Source organism: Phodopus roborovskii, unplaced genomic scaffold (assembly GCF_943737965.1).
Source record: "Phodopus roborovskii unplaced genomic scaffold, PHOROB, whole genome shotgun sequence".
Classification (NCBI taxonomy): Eukaryota; Metazoa; Chordata; class Mammalia; order Rodentia; family Cricetidae; genus Phodopus; species Phodopus roborovskii.
This window is the reverse complement of record NW_026126416.1, coordinates 26,488,912-26,514,220: the sequence shown is the minus strand read 5'-3', so window position 1 is coordinate 26,514,220 and position 25,309 is coordinate 26,488,912. Positions and strand designations below refer to the sequence as shown.

Sequence of the window (25,309 nt, the reverse complement as noted above, 5' to 3'; positions counted from 1 at the left end):
CCCTGTCTCAAAAACAAAACAACTTGCCTTATTCGGTGTCTTTACAGCCATGTGACAGTAACTAAGACAGTCACCATGCAGAACTGGTGTGGGGAAGGCATCCTGACAGACAGGGATGGGAGCCTGGCCCTGTGGCTGGTGCACATACTACAGCCATAGGAAGTTGGGACTGGACACATAGGGCCCAGCTCCACAGGACCTTCTCAACCCAGGTAGAGGACACGAACATTTTAGACAGAAATGGACTGTGGACATACAAGACAGGAGGGAGTCTGCCGTAACCCAGAACAGGTGGCAGGCATCAGGACTTGGTGGTGACTGGGAATGGAGAGATCTAAGTGTGCACAGTGATGCTGGGACATAGTTCAGGTCCTGCATGAGTGCTGGACCATCTCAGGAAGGCAGCTCCCAGCGTATTGATAGAGGGCCACATGGGGAGAGAAGGCATCTTACTCCCAGACTTCTCTAGGTCATTAAGAGGTATGTAGCTATGCCTTACTGAGCACTTAGATTTAAGAAGAGTCTTTGTCTCATCATGTTATTCTAAATTTATTATCAGTGAATGTTTGATTTGTATATTATATCCCATACACCCAAAAGTGTTTTGGTTGAAAAGGAACGGTAAATGGGAAAAACATAAGATGTCCTGCTATAGTGATGGGCTGGTGAGGAAAAGGCTTGGCCAGTCCTAGCTAGAGACCAAAAGCTGAGCAAGACCTGGTGTCTCTTGGGAGTTCATAACTCTGAGACCTTATGGAACATAATTTAGAAAGCAGTTTTGAGGGGAACTGTGTGGCTCTTGTCTTCATGTTGAAACTTCCCTTAGTGAGGGGGGCTCTTGACACTCGGAAAGTTTGCATCACCATTACCTGACTCACAAGGCCCTGCCATACAAAAGCGGACAATTGCAGGACGAGACTGATGGAGCTGCTTTCCCGCTGAGCGGGGAGCACTAGGGACGCAGCCTTTGTAAGCCATCAGCTTCTTGATGGTATAGCTGCCGTATCTCCCATGCCCCTGTAACCTGATAACTCGCAGCTTCAATCAAGACGGGTGGAATCTTTTCTTTGGATGAACACAAGTCTATCCACATTTCCCCAGGAAGCTGCACAGGGCAAGGCCCTGCTTTCTGCTTGGGCTTAGAGCAAGTTATAAGGAACACTAACTGCACACTCTTGCTTCTTGCCCATCATCCCAGATCCCGGCACACTGCAAGAAGCTTTATGTACTTGCTTTTTTACTCTTTGGGGGCCTGCCACCCAGTTCCTAAATAAATACATGGAGACTTATAAGCTTGGCTTGTTTCTAGCCAGTTTTTCTAATTATACTGTTTCTCTTTAACTATGTCTTGCCTCCATGCCTTGTACCTTTCTTTATTCTCTCTTTCCTTCTACTGTCTGGCTGTGTGACTGGGTTGTTGACCTCTGGTGGCCTCCTCTCCTCCCTTTCTCTCTCCATGATCTTTCTTTTCTAGAGCTCCCTCCTATTTATCCTCTCTGCCTGCCAGCCCCGCCTATCCTTTCTCCTACTTAGCTATTGGCTGTTCAGTACTTTATTAGACAGTGTGTTTTAGTTAGACAAAGTAACACAGCTTTACAGAGTTAAACAAATGCAACATAAAGGAATGCAACTCATCTTTGTATCATTAAACAAATAATCCATAGCCTAAACACATCTTGAAACTAATATTTCACAACACCTTTATCCTGGTTTCCTTGAGGTTATGGGAAGACATTTTATATCTGGGAATGTTGAGTGGCCCTGTCCCTGGAGTGTGGCTACAGAGGACAGAAAGGAGGGCTCTGCAGTCCCTAGGGCAGGCATAGGAGTCTGACTTGCTGACTAGGAATGGAGACATCGAGGTGTGTGTGACAAGGGGGAGTCAGTGAGCCACTGTTCAGCCAGTGACTACAGCAGCACAGCATCAAGGTGGCTGCAAGATGGGCCAACAAGGCCCACCCCTGAAACAGCCAGCCCTCCTGGGTTCCTCACCGCGGTGCTGAGGCACAGAAGGGGGAGAGAACACTTACAGATCGTCTGCGACTGCCACCCTTCCCCAGAATCCATAGGTGCTTATACGCGACCTGGTCTCCTCCTGCTCTTATATATGTCCTGCCTTGAGGGTCATGGCACCCTGGATAGCTGAGGGGAGTAACCAGGTGTGATGCTAATACTGAATGTTTACTGATATTGTAGACATGGTTTTATTTGAGTATTATACAATTAAGTTTACAAATGATGAATGTTATGTACATGGAACAGAGAACTCTTTAAAAGCAGTAGGAAGCTGCTGAGAAACTATTCTCTACATCAGTACAGAGCAGAAAGTGGATTCTAGTGACCAGAAGCACATGGATATAAAGAACAGAGGACTTTATACTCCAGACCAATGAGGCCCCTATGCAGGTGGATGGGCACCATGTGGGAACTTCCATGGCATGGAGCTGCAGTGTGGCATCCAGACCGAGGTGGCAAGAGGGGGAGAGCAACAGCACTGTGGTAGTTGGCCACAGCCACACCACCCCAGCATGTCTCTCCAGTGCCGCTGGAACGCAGGGTCTCCCACCACAGCCGTCTCAGGTGGCCTCAGTCTCCTTGCATCACAAGAACATCAGACAGATCCTCAGTGCCTTCTAGCTTCAGATTCTGAGGGAAGAAAAGAAATACACAGGCTCTGATAGACTGAGAACAAAACCTGACACACATTTTAGTTGAGGAGACAAGGTGACTACAGAGAATGAGGTCTGTTTCATCACTACAAGGAAAATCATCCCAGGCAAATACTTTGTACAAAGCTGCTTCTCAACAGATGGGGGTGACGACTCCCACAGAAGCTAAAGAGCCAGGCCGCCTGCCCGAAGGGAGTGAAGAGATGCGGAAGGGAGGCCACCAAGAGCTTTGGCACACGTGACTAACCTGTCTGGCCTCCTCCACGGGTCCATAACCCCATCCCCCAACTGTCACATCCATGACAGCTGCCCTTGCACCTCTGCTCAGCAACCAGCTGTCTCATCTTCACCTCAGGCAGTGGCTTCTCTTCCTTGCATCTCCCCACCTGCACCCCTGCCTCAAAGGTGCGGTGGTGAGAGACGTCCTGGGGCTCAGCATCTGCCCCACTGTCTTCCCTATTGTGCCTGCCTGGTGCTCTGTAGCTCAGGTTCTAGAAGCCATGAGACGAGGGGACTCCACTCAGTGAGAGAGCACTAGCCTATTACATGGAAAGCCTTAAGTCTCACCTCTAGCACGGGGAAAGGTGCTTCCAGTTTGACCAGTCAGTTTCTGCTGCTGGCTATGGTGGCAGAAGAAAAGAGGAACATCTATCCCTGAATCCTAAGCCCCAACCACACAGCACATCCGAGGGGAGGTCACTAACTAGATTGATAGACCGACAGGGTCCACACAGGAGTGACTAAGAGTAAGAGCAGGGGGCTGGAGAGGTGACTCAGTGGTCAGGAGCACTGGCAGCTCACAGCTGTCTGTCACTCTAGTTGCAGGGGATCCGACACCCTCACACAGACATACATGCAAACACCAATGCACGTAAAGTAAAAACAGCTAAGTAAGGAAGTAGGAAGATGAAGGTGTGGGATGAAGCGTTGGGGAATGCTTCCCTTGGAGGTGCTAAGCTCTGAGTCATCACAGAACTCTGATCTTAGGAAATGTCAAAATGACCCAAGCCCAATCCCATATTCAGCTTGTGAGGGCTTTGAGCCGTGGCCATGTTGCAGCATTTTTCAGATAACAAGGCCTCTGAGGTCACGGGGGGGGGGGGGGGGGGGACAGAGCTGCCAGAGCTGGGGACCTGAGTGAAGCCACTCCTATTCCTAATGACTTAGAGCAGTGCCTACCGATGACCTTTGTTAAGATGGTGACAATACCCCAGTTAATTACCCAGTTAAGGTTTGAGCCTTTCTTCAGGTTCTTGGCATCTGAGGTTTGTATCTGGAACCCCACAGAAACACTTGCACTGCCATATCCCTTAACCACAGATTGATGCTAGATGCCCACCACCCTTGTCCCCATAGCTTTTTCTTTTTAAGCTGGGTGGTTAGGGCACACACCTTTGATCCCAATGAATTCAAAGCCAGCCTGGTCTAGAGTGAGTTCCAGGACAGCCTGAGCTACACAGAGAGACCCTGTCTCAAAAAAAAAAAAAAAAAAAAAAAAAAAAAAGAAAGAAAGGAAAAAAGATTGTTTATTTATTTATGTTTTTCAAGACAGGGTTTCTCTCTGTAACAGGCTGTCCTGGAATTCACTTTGCACATCAGGCTAGCCTCAAACTCACAGAAATCCACCATCTCTGCCTCCTGAGTGCTAGGATTAAAGGTGTGTGCCACCAATGCCCATCGATTTTTTTATTTTATTTTATTCCTCTGTGTGTGCGTGTGTAAGGCTAATTGGTCAGAAACTCCTGAACTGGAGTTTATAAGAGTTGTGTATGGTAATGGGTAAATGGGTGCCAGGAACTGAACAAAGGCCCTCTGAATAGGATTATGGGCTCTTACCCACTGATGGCTGGATCCTGGAAGATCTGCTATAAAAGCTCCAGGGAGCTGGCAGGAAAAGGCAGAGTCAAACATTCCTGTACTTTTTGAATGACCTACCTTTTCATTGGCTAAATGCAGGAGACAGGCAAAAGCCAGAGGTATGGAGAGGTTCTGAGCCATGAGCGGGGGCAGCCTGGAGGAAATGAAGAAGCACTGAGTAGATCATATAACCCAGGAGACAGACAGACAGACACACACACCTACAAACTATCAAGAAACAAAAGGTAAGTGTTTACATAAAGCAAGCCATGGACAGAGGGCCTGCCAGGCTAAAAAGTCCCACCAAGAAGTTGACCAGGATGGGGAAGGGATATGGCCCCATCCCCGTCTGTCAGCACACACCTCTTCTGCAGGTCCTTCGTGAGCCCACTGAGCATCTTCTCGTCAGTCACTTGCTCGGGGTCCCCTTCTTTTCCATTGACTCTGTGGTTTGCCTACCCAAAACACCATTATTTATGGACTGAATGCTTAAGTTCATGCTCCAAACAACAGAAATTTGTACAACTCTATATCCAATATAGAAAAGTGAACTGAATGAAGCAAGGATAAACTCTTATTTCCTGAAGACCTAAGGAGATGTTTCAATTTAGTTCCCACAGGCACTCTTAAGAGGGGCTGAGATTTTTGTCTTGTTTTTGTTGTTGTTGTTTCTTTGAGACAGGGTCTATCTATGTAGACCAGGCTGGCCTGGAACTTACAGAGGTCCACCTGCGTCTGGCATGTGCCACCACGCCTAGCTGAGGTGCTGGAATTTTAAAGAGAGGTGAAAGGTCACAGAGGTGTGCCCATGGATAGTGGACAATATGCCCTTGGTCTTTCTTTCACGTTCTAGCCGCCCTACAAGTGATTTGACCCTCCTTGGTGCTTCTGTAAAGTACTATAAGACCAAAGCAATGGTGGTGACCCACTGCAGACAAGTGAGCTTTTGTGTGAGGTTAAGTGTCTCTGCTGTTTGTTACAGGAGCACAGGAGCTGAGGCTTTCCCTGATACATCCAAGACCACACAGCTTAGGGTCCTCAGTAACCATGAAATTCACTGCTCAGCCAGCAGAATGTGTGTGTGGAGTTTGTAGAGCGGGCTAGGTCTGAACAGTCACTCAGGGTTCACCTTACTCTCAGGAGAAAGAACCTGGCAATGTGATTATTTTTCCAGTGTTCTTGTGGAGAACAAGCATTCCAAATGAGAATGTCAGTTCAAAGCTTAGACACTTTCCGACACCTGTAAGGTAGTCATAGTTTACTCTGTCAAAGGTCATGTTTCAACTTAAGTTTCTACTGGTTAAGAACTCCAAATGTGCATCGATACTGGAAAGCTGAAATTCAGTTGTTAGGGCAGCATCCCCAGTAAGGGAAAACTGCGGCCAAGGCACTAGCTTGCCACGTGTGCCGATTTCATGGGACCTGCCCACTCCTCTGCTGGAACAGTTTCTTTCATAGAAGCATGAAGTCTTTCTTAAACTCTTACTGCATCTCTCTGCTTTGGGGCCATGAACAACACTGAGGGATCATGAGCTGTAAACACCAGCTCTCCCTCCTACACGCGGGGACCCGCAGAACCTGAGCGCTGTCACCTACCTCTATGTCAGCCTCCTTTCTAGGAAACTCTGTCAGCAGACTCCACATGTTCTGCTTCAGTTTCTTCATGTCCATCTTTTTGGCAGTTTTGGCATAATGAATTTCTATTTTATTCACCTGAAATAGGCAAAGAAAAACATTCACTATCAGTTTACTGTAAAAAAGTAAGTTTGGGATGAAAACGTTGGAAATCAAGAAGGAATTCAAGCCAGACATAATGGTACACACCTTTGATTCTTGCACTCAGAAGCAGAGGCAACTGGATCTCTGTGAGTTTGATGCCAGCCTGATCTACATAGTGAGTTCTAGGATAGTAAGACCGTCTCCCCCCAAAAAAAAACAAAAAAAAAAAAAAAAAAAACCACACTTTTGTTTTTACATTTTATATATTGTTATTTATGACAGGGTTCTCATGCTGCCAAGGCTGTGGGCTGGACTTACTATGTGGACCTTGAACTTCCGATCCACTTGCCTCCAAGCTGTGTGCTGGAATTGTAAGTGTGTACTTTGATGCCCAATTTTAATGAGCCAGAATTTAAGGAGCCAGTGTGGGACCAAACTCAGGGCTTCACATATGCTGGGTAAACACTCTACCAACAAGGCTACATCCCCAGATCCTAACATTTTTTAAATCAGATGTAATTTACATCAAGACTAAGAATCCCAGGCTGGAAGCACTGGCTGCTCTTCCAGAAATCCTGAGTTCAATTCCCAACAACCACATGGTGGCTCACATACATCTATAATGAGATCTGGTGTCCTCTTCTGGTGTGCAGACATACATGAAGTTAGAAGGACTAAGACTCCCAGTGTAAGAGAGATGAGTAGACCAAATATTAGATAGCACCAAGCCTGGCACTGGCACACAGCTAAGGTCGTGAAGAAACATGTAGTGATATGCTCACTGCTGTAGCTTCACTTATATACTTTATTGGTGTGATCAATCCACCCCTACTTGTGGCCTGGATTTCATTCTCAACACTGCAAAAGTAAAAATTAACAAAGTAAGGTAAAGTATTTGGAAAGATGTCATTTCTACATGACCTAACCAGTTGGTGCCACATATCAGCTTAACCCTGTCTAAAACTCAGCTGCCTGGAGAGCAAGAGGTTAAGACGGAAAAGGAAGCCAGGTGGATCAGGCTGACAGACTCTCATCTTGAGAGGCATTAAACAGATCTCCAGGAGCCAGGCCATCCCTTGCTGCCTCTTCCTTACCTTCTGAGGCTCAGGCACCAAGTTCGACTCTCCGTAAGTTGTGATGTCTACTCCTTGGCTTTCAGAAGACAAGTGACCATTCTCCTGTGCTGTCTTTGGCGTAGAGCAAGGATCAGATTCGAGGTCAAAGGTCCCAATTGGTCCCGAAAATAACTCATCTGACTCTTCATCATCACTGTCAGCAGCCTGGGCAAGGACACAACTCAAGTTTGGCACAAGCTGTTGATGGAGCTTAGAAACCACCAGAAAGAGTCCATGTCCACAGCAAGCAGAGGCCGCCTGAGAGTCCACCAAGTGAGGCCCAAAGGTGGACTGCTCACTTCACTTCTCCCCGTTTCCCGTGAGCCTACTAGAGACAGCGGGACCTGTCACCAGCCTGACACTTCTGAAGCATGATTCAAAGGAGGCAATGACCACAGAGGACACTGTCACCTTTGCTTAGTAGCCAAGAGCAAAAAACAGGAGCTGGGCAAATAGCTCAGTGGCAGAGCACACACACTCCATGTGAGGTACTGGGTCCCATCCCTAGTATACAAAAGCAGCATAGGAGATCCCGGACACTATCGACACAGGGTCTCATGCATCCCAGGATGACCTTAAACTTGCCTTGTAGCCAAGGATGGCTTGAACTTCTGATCCTCCTTCCTCCGCCTCCTGAGAACTGGGATTACGGATGTGCTCCACCACACCTGGTGTGATGGTTTGAAAACGGCCCCCACATGCTCACAGGGAATGGCACTATTTGAAAGGATTAGGACACATGACCTGGTTGGAGTAGTTGTGGCCTTGGAGCAAATGTGTCACTGGGTGTGGGCTTTGAGGTTTTAAGAAGCTTAAGCACCCAGTGTCTGTCTCTTCCTGCTGCCTGTCATCCAGATGTACAACTCTCAGCTCCTCCAGTTCCATGTCTGCCTGTGCACCCCCATGCTAAACCTCTGAACTTTAAACCAGCCCCAATTAAATGTTTTCCTTTATATGAGTTACTATGGTCAGGCTGGAGAAATGGCTCAGCAGTTATAGGAACACTAGCTGCACTTACAGAGGACCGAAGGTTCAATTCCCAGCACCCACATGGCAGCTCACAACTGTCTGTGACTCTTGTTCCAGGGGATCTAACACTCTCATACAGGCATACAAGGAGACAAAACTCCAATGTACATAAAACAAAAATAATGCTAAAAAAATAAAAATTATATATATAAAAAAAGTTACTGTGGTCATGGTATACCTTCACAGCAACAGAACTCTGACTAAGACACCTGGTTGATGTGGTGTCAGGGATCAAACCCACAGCTTCATTCATGCGAGTCTACAGTCCCGGCCCACAGGAAACCATTCTCAGAACCACGTCAGCGTGAGCAGATCAGAGTCGTGAGATAGGCAGGGGGCAGAACTCTGAAAAGGCCCCTGGCTGATTCTTATAGGCGCTAAAGTTGGAGAAGCATCAGCCAAGAAGTCAAGACTGGATTTCATTAAAATACAAGTCTTTCTCTTCCCCAGTAAGGACTGTCCAGTTCCTTCCCCTCCCCGCATGCAGAGTCAGAGGCTTCTGTCTTCCTCCCATTACTTCTACTTGTTGTTTCTTCAGTAGACTCACAATGAGAAACAAATGATTTAGAACCAACCAAGGCCTGAAGATGAGGAGTGACGTGTATAAGTCCTGATAAATACTTCAATTGTTCTTGGCCCACTAGACCACACCACCTTAACATGTCTATGCCTTCTGTCTCATAGCTAAAACATTAGCTCCTAAGAACAGGAAATATAGTTCTATTCCTTTGAAATCCTACATCAGCCAAGATTAGCACTATGCTGTGCAGGCCAAAGACCCCATCCACTTGTCAACTCACTAGCAGAGGTGACCACTGCTTCCTGAACCCAGTAAAGAGGCCACACTGAGCTCAGTTCTCAGCACTGTTCAGTGATCTATACTGAGACAGAAAATCCCTAGCAGACTGAGGTCTCCTACAGCTGACTGCATTCAGAAGGGACAGTGGAAACCAGGAAAGAGACCACTCTCCATTTGGAAGAGGTGAGAGCTCTTCTCCCCTTACCTGAAGTCCAGGGCAAAAGTTGGAGGTATCGTTAGGGTTGTTGTAATCATAGTCTTCAATTTCCTCATAGTGCTCAGTCTTCGCCTTCTGGTCCTGGCCCATCTTAAGTAACTAGAATAAAGGGGGGGGGGGGAGATACAAAAAAGAATTTTCTAGAAAAGCAGCTACTGGACAAAGCTGGGGAATATAATGCTTGTTTCCTATGCTCAATTTCTAGCATAGTCTAGAATGACATGACCCTAAAGCAAGAATCTTAACAGGCTACATAGTCTATCCTAGTCTCCACTGCACAGACCAACATAAGGTACCGGGCACAGAGCCTCGACTCATCCTCAAAGCCAAACACTTCCTCCTCTGATCTGCAGTTTTATCCAAAAGCAAAAGCTAGCCACCTTGCCTACAGCTTTCTGAAAGAAATTCAACTTTTACTTGACCAAACCTGCTAAGAACTCATTTCCTTATTGCAAAGGCAGCCTACTGGGGCTGAGGTGGACTCTGAACAGTGCTGGCCTTGCAAGCATAGGGCCTAAGTGTTCAACCCTATTTCAGAAAAACAGAGCGATGGATTCCTAGAACTCTGAAGGCCAGCCAGTTTAGCTAATTGGTGATCACAGATCAGAGTCTCAGAAGACAAGGTGGAGTCAGGAGGATGGTAGGTAAAGCCTGGCAATCTCAGCCCAATCCCCAGGTCCTACCCTTATGCCTGGCTTGAGGTGGAGCTGGACGAGAGCATCCTTTTCATAGTGGAAATCTGTGGGAAGAGTGGTGACTTTCCAATTCTGGTTCTCCAAAGTGGACTTTGTCAGAGTGGTAGCAGCCTATTCATTAAAATAAAAAAAAAAAAAAAAGACATTTTTAAAATTTAAATTAAAAACCATCTTATTTTACATACTAGTCCCAGTTCCCTCTTCCTCCAGTCCCCCCCCCCCATCCACTCCTCAGAGAGGGTGAGGCCTCCCATGGGGAATCAAAGTCTGTCACATCATTTGGGGCAGGACTGAGTCCCTCCCCACCTGTATCTAGGTTGAGCAAGGTATCCCTCCATAGGGAATGGGCTCCAAAAATCATTCTTAATAGCAATGACATATATCATCTTAAAGGAGGTTAGGAAGGGTTGGGCATTATTCGGCTTGCAATTCTCTGGTCACTATGAGTGACTGTGCTGGGCATCAGAGGAGATGCCTGTAATCGCAGCACTCAGAGGGCTGAGGCAGGCATCCTGTCATGAATTCAAGATCAGCCTGGGCTGCAGAGGGCATGAGACTGGGCAACACGGTGTCACCCTGTCTCACTTTCTAAGCTTGCCTGTCCCTGGCACTAGCTTTGGAACTATTTCTCACGGGTCCCCTAAGGATAAGGGAGAAAAGAGTACGTGTTTATCAGTTAAAGTTATAAGGGGTTACCAGGGCACATCTGGGGAGTAAAGGCAGGAGGACCAGGATGTTTAAGGCCAGCCTCAGCTATATAGCAAGTTTGAGGGCAGCCTGTGCTACATGAGACCCTATCTCTAGAAAACAAGTAATTAAATACTCAGTAACTTTCTGCTTATTTCTTTGTCATGGAGTCTCTGCCCCCTGAGCGCTGAGATTAAAGGTGGGGCTGTCACACCAGGCTCTACAGTAGTCTTTGAAAGCCCTGTCGGAAAGGGCAAGAGCAGTGCACAGGGATCTCAGAAGGCACTAATGTCTGGCACAAACCTTTGTTTTCTGAAAATATGCATCAAAATCAATATCATCGTCAAAATTAATTTCAAAGTCTTTCTTTGCACTCTTCTTTTTGTTCTCCATGTGGGAGGCAGTATCTTCTGCAGAAATAAAGACAGTTAATACCACTAATCAACATGCCAACAGTTTCTCAACTCACATCTACTAATGGCCTTGTCAAGCATAAGGCAGCATGTGTGGCTAAGCATGACTACAGTGGTGGAAGACGGCAATGGCTCACACCCCAGGTCCATCTAGATACAGCATCCGTGTTGAGCTAGCTATGTGCATCAGTATGGACTCTTCTTTACAGAGCCTGGGAGACTTTAGGGGTGATTCCCTTGTGTCACTCCCACAACGTAAGTCATGCTGGTACTAGGAAGCAGAGTGCGGTCATGAGGCCTGTCCCCAGACTCAGAGGCTTACTCTTGCCACTGCACATTAACTGACCTGTGGCGGCTGACCACCGTGCAGCCCTGCTGGCTCAGCTCCTCTGCTTCAGCCCTCCTCACAAGTTGAGAAGAACAGAGACCAGTAGCATCTCTTTGCCCTGCTGCCTGAAGACTGGCAGGCAGTCCAGGCTGCATGGCATTGTCTTAAAGTCCCACCCACAAGTACTTACGTTTGGGTCGAGGCCGAAAGCGCCAGTGATCTGGGCCAGCCCACATCTTCATGGTCCGGGGACTGAAATAGGAGTATTCTCCAGGTTTCATGGATAAAAAGGAGCACATGGTTTGGATGTCTCTGTCCCTGAGGGAAATAATTTCTTCCCTGTAACACAACAAATGCACAGAACATAAACCATGAATTTACATGTGAAGAAGTTGGTGTTAGTACAAATGTTACCCCACCTCCTCCACTTCCCTTTCTTTCAGTATTTTTATGTTTTGTTTTATATGCATAGGTGTTTTGCCTGTATCAGTGGATGTGCATCTTGTGTATGCCTAGTGCCTCCAGAGGCTAGAAGGGGACATGGATTCCCTGGAACTGGAGTCACAGGTTGGGATCCACCATGTGGACTCTCTAGTCCAGAAGCAGCCTTCCTAAGTCCAAGCAAACCCTTCATTAAGAAACCACCAAGTTTTTACTTGTTGACTGTTTTTTGCCTAATTTTCTCACAAAGTGTTGTTTATTATACAAATATGTTGGCTGTTCCAAAGTGCTTTGTAAATCTACCCATCTGAGAGGCAAGGGGACAGATAAAAAGTCAAGGATTTGTTTGTTTGTTTTAGACAAGGTCTCCCTATGTAGCTCTGACTGGCCTGAAACTCATTACACAGACCAGCAAAACACCAACGCTGGGCTGGGTATGGTGGCAGATACCTATAACCCCTGAACTAGGGAGGATGAGGCAGGAAGATCTTGAGTATGAGGTCAGCCTGGGCTACATAATGATATCTAATCTCAAAGAACAAGCAAAGGAAGCCAGAGCTGGAAGCTGGATACAATTTTCTGAATCCAGATGTGGCTCTTTTCACACATGTGGTTTTTGCCATGAAACATGAAATCCTAGTTCCCATTCTCTCACTGATGAGATCTACAGGCATAGCCTTAGTTCCTCCTAAGAGTGAAAAGGATATTCCAGTTTATATAGTTAGCTCTCCTTTAGTAATGTGTTAGGTCACCCAGCTTCATCTGCTGTGTATGATACAGGTAAGAGGCCTGGAAGCTGGCAGCTTTGGGGCATGAGGGAGCCCTCTCCTCAGGTTGAGGTACTAGGAAGCACATTAGTGAAACTCTGCCACCCTGTGAGGATAAAGGTGGCGAGTAAGGAGAATGTAGTCTCTAGTCTCTCCTGAGAGCAGCTTTGCACTGGCATTGAGCTGACCATGAGCCCTATGACACACTCTACAGAGTAAGAAAAAAAAAAAAGAGCTTTAAAAAGGGTACTGGCACCAGGCACTACCAAACCAAAAGTCCAAGAGACTATGTATTTCAAAATTAATTTTTAAAATTAAAATACAAAACCCTCATATATCAAGTCTGTTGAACCCTATACTGTCAAGGACAAGGACCTAGGCTGTGTCACAGACTAATGTGTAGTTACACAAGAAAGACAGATGGAACAAGATGGCTTCAGAGCCTCTCTACTTCTTTGCTGTCAGCTTTTGGCAGTTAGGCAATGTGTGAAGAGCCTGTCTCCCTTCCCAACAGCCTGGCCTGATGCTACCTGATGCTATGCAGAGGCCCTGTACACTTCCAAACTCTAGTCACTCAACAAATCCTTCAACACATCTGGGTGGCAGGTACTCCTTACCCAAGTCCATACTGCTAACCTAATCTGTATTATGTCTGTACTTTAAGGCTGCTCCTCCCTCTTCACCCTCTTAGGGGCCATCTCTGATCTATCTTCCCCTAACATCATAGGCCACTCCTTCCTTCAGCCTAGTTGTCCTAATGGCACTGACCTGAGGGTTCCTGACAGCCAGCAGAATACTTCACTGTTGTAACCAAGGAGTGGGATGAGCTGTGCCTAGGCGATGTCAGTTCTATAATAAACTGGATCACTAACATACAAAGCCAGGTGTGACCCTCAGCCACATGGCTCAGCCCATGTGTGTGATATGGCACACCAGCCCAGCTAACCGAGCTGGATGTCTGTTTGGAAACCTTCTGGGACCCAGGGGCCTTACTGGCTGCTTTGGACCTTGCTGAGCTCCTTCCAGCTCCCCAACTCTTCATGATCCCCAGCTGCAGAAGGGTCTGGCTCATCATTGTCATCAAAGTCTTCCATCAGGGGCCCATCAGGGATGCCCCCATCATCACTGTCTTCAACTTCAGCGTTGATGTCAAATACCTGATCGTTCTTCTTAAACTTGTCCATCAGGGCCGAGACAGACTACAAAAAGAAGACAGGGCTCTTAGGGTCACTCTGGCTCATCCCTGGAGACCAGCTATTTCAGCTTCTCCTTTTCCTGCACCCTCCCCCCTCCCCAGCTCCACCCACTGGAGCCAGCATTCTCACAGGAAGTTTACAATGTGCAGCGCAGGCTTAAGCTGCATTGTGTTGGGCTAATTTAGCAAAACACAAAACAGGAATCTGCATTCGTTAACTGTATGTTTGGAGAACACAGTTTTCCATGGAGACCATTTATGTTGGAAGTTGTAGTAAGTAGGCTAAAGGGGACCCTGCTAAAAATACACAAAGGAAGGCTTTAAACATGACAGTTTCTCAGGAAACAGTGTGCCAGGGGACTTAACCCCAAAAAGAAGCCTGATAGCCCCAAAAAGAAGCCTGACAGCAACTGTTATGATAAGCATGCTCAAGAGCAAATCTGACCCTCAGGAAGCAAGTAAGACATGGTCATACTTCACAACTGCTTGATGGTCCTGCTGGGGTTCACAGCCCCACCCTCCCAGCTAGGCTGAGAATTCCCACAAAAGTGCCAAAGGAAATATTTTCTGTACTCTTGAATAAATAAAATCCATGCCACAGTTTTGGTTCCCACTGGGCAAAACTAATCTTGGACCAGCTAACTGAAACCACCAGCAACTGGAAAATGCCCCAAGCCCTTATAAATAAATCCAAAGTTGACCACACCTCATTATGCGTTTCACTGTCCCATTTAGTAAACTGGAACCCGGCCAGAGAAGGGCAGAGCTGGCGGTCTTCCACACACTGCTGCAAGGGCTCTAGGGGGACATGAAAAGATTGCAGGTGGGCCGACCTGTGCAGTTTGCCACTTTAGAATGACACAGAGAAGCAGTATTGCCAGTGTGGGTTGGTTGCCAACCTCCTGTGGCTGAACCCTTTGGGGGTATAAACAGACCCAGGTGTACCCACAGTGAGTCAAGCTAAATGCCATTCCTGAAGCTTAAATGCAAAGGAGAAATCGGAGGCACGGACATTTGACTCTGAAGTGAACTCTAGAGCTGGGAAATGTACGAGCCTGTTCTTAAAAGCACTGAATTCCTTAGTCATCATGTGATGGTACTTACTAAGGTAGCTACAGGCCACATACCTCAGAGGATCACAGTCCTAGTTGAGGGCAAAAACACAGAAACAGACTGTCAGCACAACAGTTATGCTGAGCAAAACATCTGCAAGAACAGAGAGAATGGGCCAGGCAGTGCTACTGCACACCTGTAGTCCCAGCACGTGGGAGGCAGAGGCCAGCCTGGTCTACAGAACGAGTTCCAGGACAGCCAGGACTACACAGAGAAACCCTGTCTCAAAAGCAAAAATAAAAACAACCAACAAAACAAAAGAATGAAAGAAACTGGGAGTAGTGGTCCATGTTTGTGATCCCAGCCCTCAGGAGGTAGAGGGAGAAGGAGGTACAAGGGCAGCCGGGTAAATAGCAGGGTCCCTTCAAAAAAAACAACAAAGACACCTGCATGGTCAGCCCAGAGGGAGATCAGTTTCACTCAGCACACGGAACTGACCACAAGCGCGCATGTCTATGGCACTTGAGCACACGGCCTCCACACGGCCCCTACACAATCTTGGGAGTTCTCCTGGTCAGCAGGAAAGAGGGAGAATTGGGGGTGAGGGGAAGATGCTGAACTCTTGTCAAGTATGAGGAAACTAACAGGATAGGGCAGCTCTTAGACTGCCACAGGGCTTGGGAATAATTCACAATATCTCCTTTTCAGGGCCCTGTGAGCTGGGAACAGATAAGAACAAGGCATCTCTGGCTGGATAGATGCCTCTTCCTTTTGTCACAGCTCAAGCACTGAGTACATGAGGTCCATGGCACACAGGCAAAGTGATGACTTACTGTTCAGAGAGGGGGGAAGTGAGTGGGATGGTAGGCACTGCCAAAGATCACCCAATTTGGCTTTCCAGAAGCGAACACGACAGGATACCCCCATAACTATGAGCAGCTTCTCTAGGGACTTAGATGCACTGATAAAGGGCAATTCTACTCACCTTTTAAATCTGTCATGTCTACACAACCTAAATCTGGCAATTCCAGAGGTTCTCCCGAGGAGAGAGTCTGCATGTCAGAAGGGAAAAGCAGCTCGCTTCTATAGTCCTGGCAGTGAAGGGTGGAGAGAAATACCCCAGCTGTGCTGCACTCATCAAATGAGGCCGCGGTCTTCTGAAACATAGGATCCACCTGCGTGCAAGAGCAGGGAACCAAAGAATGAGAGCAGGCAGCAGGAGGAAATAAGCTCATCCACGGCCTATCTACAAGACCGAATGTCTGTGCATGGTCAAAGGGGGAAGACTTTCTGAGTCATCAGGTATAATCCTGGCTGGAGAAAGGCAGCGGTCAAATGGATGAGTGGTGAGAAGTATATTTTAATCTCTTTATCTACAACACACACGGACAGATTACCTCCTGCTAGTTGCCTTCCACAGGCAGTTTCTAAACAGCTACTTCTAACAAGCCCAACACAGTAAAATAATGTCACAACAAATCCCGTTGCCTTAACGAGCTGTTGGGATAAAGCTAATTACAAGGGTCTTTCCTTCCTATGTTTAGGGAACTCCTATTTCAGGTGGGGTCTTACTCTATCCCCAGGTTGGCATCTTAACTCAAAGCCTTCTGCCCCAGCCTCCTAAGTGCTGAGGTTATAGGTATATGAAACCACATCTGGCTCACTATTGTTGCTCTGAACAGAAATATCTCTAAGACTTGGAAGAACCCAAGCAGGTTGACTAAGTGAAGGATGGGCAGTCGGAAGGGCTGGTACCTGAGCATTGGCTGCCAAAGGTTGCAAGGAGGCCCTAAGGCTGGGTCACAGAGAGGGATGGCACGGTCATGTGACAGCAACCCAAAAGCAGAACACATCACAAGCCCAGGGACAGACAAGGCAAATGCATGTGAGGCACGAAAGGAGGAAGTGGCCAGAGGTCCTGCCAGGGGAGTATACTGGACTTAGGTCTCACAGCTTCTTTGGGATGTGGCTTCCAAACAGAAACAGGGATCAGGTCTGAGAACACAGATGCCGTTCCCTGACCTTTCTTGGAAGCTGTGATCCTGCCATCTTCATGACCCAATCTCAACATCCTGGGTCCCAAAAAGGGACACGTGTCATTCACACCTCCACACCCTGTCATCTCTGTTGTCACCCGGCAGCTTCACAACTCCATAACCATCCTCCCAGCTCACCTACCCTTCCACCCTGGTGCCTCCCGTGTGACCCGCCTCTGTGGAACACTGGTGCTGTCACATCTCGTTCTTTCCTCAAACACCAACCAATCATGCTCTCCCATCTGAAGCCCAGACCTATAGGTCATGAATCTGCAATTAATGAACCAAATCTAACCTTTCTTCACAGCTCAGCCATGCCATGAACACTGACCCTAGCAACTGCTCTGCCGAATTTGTCGAAACCACATGGAGTGCACGATTCCTCACCTCACACTTCCGATCTGCTTCGGAGACATTGATGTTGCTTAGATTCTGCTCAATGGTTTTGCAGGACGTCTTCTTCTTTGGCTTTGCAGCCTTTTTGGTTGTTCCTGGTTCAACAGCACTTCCATCTAAAGAGTAATACCAGTTCTTGAAAACCCTCAGAGTTGTCATGGTTTAAACAGGAAATCCTCTCAAGTCAACAAGCTGATCTAATCTGCCACTTACAGAAAACTGGAGTACTAGGTAACACATTTCACTTCTAATAAAAATTCATTTCCGGTCTACAGTGATAGAGCATGCCTTTAATCTCCGCACTTGCTTGGGAGGCAGAGGCAGGCAGATCTCAGTGAGTCTTGAAAAACCAAAAAAAAAAAAAAAAAAAAAAAAAAAATTTGTGGTCAGGTGGCAGTGGTGGCCTACACCTTTAATCCTAGCACTCTGGGAGGAGGCAGAGGCAAACAGACCTCTGAGTTCAAGGCCAGCCTGGTCTACAGAATGAGTGCCAGGACAGCCAGGGCTATACAAAGAAACCCAGTCTAGGGGGGAAAAAAAATCAATTTCTGAAGACACCAGCAGAAGCCACATTTCCTGTACTTTCTCATGGAAAACCACATTCTAGAAATATGCCCAGCACACACACTAGAAGTAGCCCTGTACCTCCAGACTCCAGCCTGCGTACCTGTGCCATGGCTCTCCACTTCTTCTTGAGATGGTGGGTCCTTACCCAGCCCTCCAAGGACTCTGTATACATCAGCATGGACAGCATCCACACGAACAGCATAGATCTTGGTGCTGGCATCCAAGGTGCCAGCAGCCACCTAGTCCAAAAGCACAGCTAGATTCAAGAAGATGCACAGGACAGCATTTCGGACAACAGTAAAATTCAGCTGGATTCGTAAATATTTATTGGAGAAAAAAATTAAGGTGCTCAAAGACTGGTGGGAATAAAAACATCTGCTTCAAGCCTGCATTTTACCCTTTGAGGGAAAAGTGTGAAGGAGCCACAGTACTATCTCATCAGGAAAGCTCCTGTGTGTTTGCAGAAATCAAGCATGTTCACTAAGCATTTGAAATAATCACTGAGTCGGCTATAAGGAGAGTACCCGTGTTTCTTACTTTAAAGTTGGTTGGTTCTGTGTCCTTCTGCTTAAGAATCTCTGACATGAAATCAATCAAATGCAAGCCAAAAGCATTCTTAGTAGTGATTTTCTAGGGGAAAACATTACAGGAAGGTTATTACTCACAGGCTCGGTTCATAAGCTCCTGTAAATAATGACACTAAAGTTTATACACAAATACTCCCATTGATCTCAGTTCCCATAAACACTTGCAACACAGCTAAATCCACATGCACTCTACCCCACCCCGGCTGAAAATTGAGAATCACAAAAGCTCACTGGGCACAGGTCTTGCTCTAAGAACTCTGCAAAAGCCTGTGAGGCAGGCACTCTCCCTTGAGAGGAACCTGGAGCAGGGAGTCACCCAGTTTATAAGTCAGAAAGAGAAGGTTCTAATGCAGGGTAGATCCAGAACTCATTAGCTTCCACACTCACACCATTTGTCAGTAAGCCATGTTGTCATGTTAGATATACTGTAACTAGGAGGCCATTCATAAGCAGCAAAATCAAAGTTTCCAACAGAAACAGTAACGTCACAGAGAAAAACCAGCATTAGGAAACCACAATAGAGAATAAACAAACCATCACATTTCCTACCTAAATCAAGAAAGCCCCATCTCCCTGTGATCAGATACAAAATTAGGTACAAAATACACACCTGAAATGAGGCTAGGCAGAACGATCAAAGGTTCTAGGCCAGCCAGAGCTACAAAGCAAAATCCTGCCAAAATAACTATAAACCAACAAATACTCACGTTTTCAGTAGACAGCTTGATACAGGTAGAGTAATGTTCTGTAATCTGTGTGTTTGTAAACTTAGATATGGTAGTTGAAACATCAATATTCCTAAATGAAAAACAAAAATTCTAGCAAGGATCTATAATACAGTTACTTCAAAACACAAACCCATGAGGCCAGCAAGATAGCTCAGTAGGTAAAGGTACTTGTCTCCAAACCTGATGACCTGAGATTGATCCCTGGACACAAAGTAGGAGAAAACTAACTCCTGAAAGATGTCCTGCCTTCTGTATGTGCACATGTATGCATACACACAAGCACGTACTCACACATGCAGACCCACAGAATAAATATATTAAAACAAAACAAAAACCCCAGTGCCCAGAATCAATGGTACTATGTACTATGGAGGCACCAGGACCCATACAACCCATGCCACCCAAACAGAGCCAATGCAGAAATGTGCTCACCTGTTAGGGGAGGCGAGCACATGAGATGAGTCTGTACTGAACTGCAGGTCAAAGACTCTGGAGCGTCTCCGCTGCATCCGCTCCTTTTCATCGTCATTCTGAGGAAAGTCTTCAAGGACTGGGGTGTTAGGAGTACTGAGAGGGGCCTTCCCAGGCCGGGGCATTGACAGCACCCGTTCCAAAGGTGATGAAACACCATGCTGGTGTCCATTGATCTTTGGAGAAGAGTTGTTCATTGTTTCTGGCAGTGACAAAACAAAATACTTGCTCAAGAACCTTCAACAGAATTATTTCCTATTTCAAAAGGGGACTTGAGCCTATTATGGGGATCACTGCATATTCTCTGCTAAGTCCCACAATGCATGATGTTAGACATTCTATAGTTTGGGTTTCTTGGTGGGGCGGTAGTAGGGAGTAAAGAGAAAGGTAACAGGGCAAATATCCACTTCACAGCTCCTGTACATTCAAGCACAACACCGGATAAAGACGATGAGGCACAACTGGAGATAGAGTTGAGTGGTAGAGCATTTGCCTAGCACGCTTGGGGATAGGTTACATGCCCAGCACTGCCAAGGACAGGCAGATGGATGAGAAAAAGTTGCTGCCTTTGATAAGCTCACAAACTAGCAGAAGGATATCTGTCTCCCACAATATCAGGCCCAGGAGATACTGGTGCTGAGTAATGATGAGGTTGGTCTATAGTCACAGAGGCTGAGATCTAATACTAGCTCCTCCATCTTGGCAGGAAGATGGAGAAAAAACATTTGAAATATACAATACACACACACACACACACACACACACACACACACACACACACACACAGAGCATTCCCAAGAATTGGCCACAAATCACATGCAAACTATAAAAGCCATTGGGCAATGACTATACATTAACCAAGCGGACCAATGCAGCCTCACCAAAAATGAGAAGTTCCCTCATCTCTGATTAGAATTTACTTTTATTTTATGTACATTGGTGTTTTGCCTGCATATATGTCTGTGTGAGGTGTCAGATCCCTGGAACTGGAGTTACAGACAGTTGTGAGCTGTCAATGTTGTGTGCTGGGAATTGAATTGGGTCCTCTGGAAAAAGCTATCGGTGCTCTTAAAGGCTGTGCCATCCCTCTAGGCCCAACTACAGGAAACTCTTAGAATCACCTAGGAAATGCTTTTGCCAGAAATATTTAACTTAAATGTAACTAATACTTTAGATCTAACCCACCTTGTAAGAACTATAAGAGCAGAGGAAAGAGTTAAAGGATACAAATAAACATTTAGCTAAAGCTAGGATGGAGACAGTTTGCAAGACAATAGCTCACACCTGTAATCCCAGCATCTAGGAGGCTGAGGCAGGAGAGCTGCCAAGGAGCTCAAGCTCCTTTTAGCTCCTTTTAGCTCAGAGTGAAGAAGTAGCTGGGAGCACATAAAAAAAGGCGGGCTGGGCTGAGTGGTCCAAAGTGCTGGACATTGCAAGTTTGAAGCCTGCCTCGTCTGTGTAACAAGTCCCAGGCAGGCAGGGGCTACAAAGTGACACCCTGTCTCAAAACAAGGAAAAGTAACAAGCCAACTATCAAAAAAGCTAGAGCAGCTGTTTTGGATGAAAACAAATGACTGTATAAACCAAAAGCAGTAAAGGGACACTCTCAGCCAATCCCTGCTCAAACAGATGTTTAAGAGCAATATTCAGGGGAAATTTTGAAAATCTAGAATAAAGTCTAGATCTTAGTCTAGGAAATTGAATTTAATATCTTAGGTACCACAATGACATGCTGAAGGCCACTGCTTTGAGGAGATGTGTGAGAAACAAGTATGGAGTGATCTAAAGAGTGCAACTTGCTTTAAAAGTGAAGGCAGGAAAACATCAGCAATTGTTGGACTCGGCTAGTGTGCATAAAGTATTCTGAAAAGTTGGAAACTGAGGTGTGTGTGTGATGGGTATACATGTTTTGGGGAGGGGTGAAGCAGGAAAGGAATAAGGAAGTCGCTTTTTGTTGGGGGGGGGTCTCTGGTTTTTTCAAGACAGGGTCTCTGTATAGCTCTGGCTGTCCTGGAACTTGCTCCAGGCTGGTCTCAAACTGCTTCTGCCTCCCGAGTGCAGGGATTAATGCTGTGTACCACCACTGCCTGGCAAAGTCACTATAAATACAGTAGTCAGAGGCTTTACCAAAAAGCTTACACCAGAATCAAAGCCATGCAGTCTGGGAAAACCACGTGGAAGCAGGGGGTACAAGCCAAAGGTGAGAACATGCTTCCACACATGTGGGCCCAGTGTGACAGAATACAGTAGCCAGGGGCAAACAAATCCTGAGGCTCTCCAGGGCCAAGAAGGAAAGAACACTAGACAGAATAGAAGACCAACTCACAGGAGCTTCCCAGCATGACTCATGACCACTGTAATGACTTTACTTAGACAGGTCTCATGTAGCTCATGCTAGCCTCAAACTTACAACAGCTAAGGGGATAACGTCTCACATTCCCCAGCCATCCAATTGCACTACAACATCTAATTGTAGAATTCAGGGGGTAATTCCAGGCTAGATAAGTTTGGGATGACCAACAGACTATTCATTTAACACACTGGATGAGCTCCAAAATAAATGAATGGAGAAGAGATGATTTCTGAGACAGGTCTCAGAATACTTCAAAACTACAAAGCAAGAAAGAACAACCAGCAAAGAGCCTGAGAAGCACAAGCCAAGAGGAAAAAAACAGAGTCTACCTACTAAATCACTTGTTCTCTGTTGTTTCCCTTGTCCTTATGTTTAGAATACAGGTGAGCTAGGGGGTCAGTGATGGAGAAGGTACCGGAAATCTGAGGAAGCAATGGCTATCTAGAAACAGATTGAGTGAAGCAGGAAATGTGATATAACTGATAGACAGCTTTGTAGGACCCCCCCCCCCAAATCAAACATCTTTCTCTGGCCACTGTCAAGTGTGCACAACAGGCTATGTTTAAATTAACCAGGGTTGTAGGGTTTTGCCAAGAACCTGCATAGAAGAAGGACACAGGGAAACACATGGTTATGTTGACTGACCAGGAACGCAACACAAATAAAGAACTAACAGGACACAAGATGGTAATAGGCAGTAAAAAGCAGGAGAATATAGGTTGGCAGAATAAAAACCTGAAGGCTGAGAGTAAGAGAAAATGAGCTGGACACATAGGGGTGGTATTAAACAAACACATGGGGGACAGAATGGTACCGTTATTGCTAATGACACGTTCATGGTGTGACTATGGCAGTGACTATGAGGTACTGTTTAGAGCAAGACGCAGGATTCCTGGGAGACAAAAACCCTCATTCCTACCCGATCTAAGAAACAGAAAGCACTGCTTCAGGTTGCCTTCATCACTTACTAGCTGACAAAACCTTAGGCCCGCTCTCTGTCTGTGTCTATGCCGTATTTGCTTCACCACCGCCCTAAGTGGAAGAGCATACATACACCTGGCTTTGGCTGGTAGGTTGGCAAGTATAGGAGGAAGGGGAGGGAGAGAGGGAGGAAGAAAAGGAGAAAAGGAGCAAGGGAGGGAGAGAGCAGCTGAGCACAGACCTTGTTGTTTCAGAACAGATGATACAATGTAACTACAATAGACACAATATTTTATAAGAACACACTAAAAATAAAAGGAGGCTGGGAGGGCCTGGCTGTGGTGGCTGCCACCTTTAATCCCAGCACACTCAGGAGGCAGGAGCAGGCAGATCCTGCTCAACAGAGCAATTGCCAGGATAGGCTACAAAGCTACAGAGAAACTTTGTCTCGAAAAGGGGGGGGGGGGGAGCTGGGAATATAGAGCAGCAGTAGAATGCTTGCCTTGCATGAACACAGGTGTAAGACCTACACCACAATAGTAGACACAATAAACAACAAATGGTTGTGTATGGGAACAGGGATAAAAGACAGCAGGAAAACTTGATAATGCTTCCTGTAAGCTGAATAGTATAATTAACACAACTCTCCTCCAACACCGAAGCACAAAAAATAAAAGTCAAAATAGGAGACCAGAGACGTTTGCAAGAGGTTTGTGACTGTGTGAATGTGGGTAAGGGAAGGACTTGAGAATCTGGAAGCACTGAGGGCCTTTAGATTTTAACTCCTCCCTGATTCCTCTCTGGGGTGGGCAGTATGCATCTATTCTAATTCAACAGATCGTTACTGAATCAAAAGCATTTCCTTCTGCTTATCCATGTCCTCCCACTCATTCAACTCCTCTGCTCTGGTTCCTATCCCTACCTCTTCATAAAAAGTCTTGATTAGAACAACTTGCCTGTGGTCAAAAAGTGTAGGCACTTCCTTCAAGCTTCTTCTTCTTCTTCTTTTTTTTTTTTTTTTTGTTTTTTTGTTTTGTTTTGTTTTGTTTTTTGAGACTCAGCAGCATTTGAAATAATTAATGACTTTTTTCTTCTTGAACTGCCCTTGGCTCCTGTGACCTGTACCTTGATTTTTTTCCTGTGCCCTCCTCTCATCCAGCCTCTCTGTGCCGATCCTCGATGTACTCTCTACGCGGTCTGTCTAGTATTCTCACCTGTACCCATGGCTTTATGATCTATATGATGGAGAATCACAAATCTACCTCTCTGTCAAACTCATTCAGGAGATACAGACCCCTTCACCTGAGCACCTGTCCAGGAAGTCACAGGCAATATGTCCAAAATGAAACTATTATTCCAAAGCTCTTACCAAGGTCTACCAGGTCCTGCTTACCGTCCAATCTCACTAAGCTCACTATGCTTAGTTATGATGTTCTAGTTAGTTCCTTGCCCAGCCCAGTCACTTTCATACACGCTGCTCTCTAGCTGTGACGTTCTTCCCAATGTCTGCTTAAAAATCTCGAGTCTCCTAATGGAGGAGTCACAGCACTAGGCCTTATCTGTCAAGTATTTCCTGTGCTGTCTCAACTTGAACATAAGCTCCAAGAGGGAACACACACACACACACACACACACACACACACACACACACACACACACCCGCGGGAGCCACGCTAAAAGGAGCGAGTCTCAAATAACCCAGGTTAGCCTCGAACTTGCTATAGCTGAGAATAACCTTGAACTTCTGATCCTCCAGTCTCCATCTCCAATGCCCAGGCTTCTTTTGTTGAGTATCTCTGTATCTGACCGAAGGTCTGTCCCAAAGTGAGCATTCAAGACTTTTGAACCAGTTCCAAAATAAAGGCACTCAACACAGAATGGTCACCACTCCGCTTTCACAGCTCCCCAAATAACGTCCAGAAAAAAGACCATCTTATCCTCCGTTAGAAGCCGAGCGCGGGAGCAGAAGAGCCGGGACGCCGCTGGCAGCTGCGCCCTGATTGGGCCAGCGGCCCCCACTTCCCTCCTCTCCCCTCCCCCGTCTCCGCGCTCAGCCCCCGACCCTGGCCGAACCCGGCCGAGCACATTCGTCCCTTCTGGACTTGCCCACGCGAGCGCCCCTCCGTCCTGACCCTGCCCGCCGCGCCTAGACCCACTCGAGCTCACTTAGAAGTGGAGTTCTCATCTTAGCTCTCCAGATCTCCGGAATTGGTTTTAAATTGCGACCGCCAAGCGTGGAAGCGCGCTAACTGCCGCGTGACGTCAC

The 25,309-nt window shown here is 46.5% G+C and overlaps 1 protein-coding gene across 3 annotated transcripts; it reads right to left on the bottom strand.

The window, feature by feature from the left end:
• Positions 1-2,213: 2,213 nt before the first annotated feature.
• Positions 2,214-25,309, bottom strand: Ncaph (non-SMC condensin I complex subunit H). 3 transcript variants are annotated; one of them, XM_051183459.1, is made up of 18 exons: positions 25,210-25,309; positions 19,731-19,971; positions 19,278-19,368; positions 18,521-18,613; positions 18,084-18,222; positions 17,408-17,532; positions 15,970-16,159; positions 14,638-14,729; positions 13,730-13,935; positions 11,719-11,867; positions 11,091-11,197; positions 10,089-10,211; positions 9,394-9,504; positions 7,340-7,522; positions 6,123-6,239; positions 4,890-4,981; positions 4,605-4,680; positions 2,214-2,646 (listed from the first exon to the last, which is right to left on the bottom strand). In XM_051183459.1, the coding sequence occupies exons 1-18, from the start codon at positions 25,226-25,228 to the stop codon at positions 2,587-2,589; spliced, it is 2,214 nt and encodes a 737-aa protein (XP_051039416.1). In that variant the 5' UTR covers positions 25,229-25,309; the 3' UTR covers positions 2,214-2,586. The 3 variants fall into 3 exon arrangements, with proteins under 3 accessions (XP_051039416.1, XP_051039417.1, XP_051039415.1); XM_051183460.1 differs by having other exon boundaries at positions 7,340-7,525; positions 25,200-25,304; XM_051183458.1 differs by having other exon boundaries at positions 2,414-2,646; positions 7,340-7,525.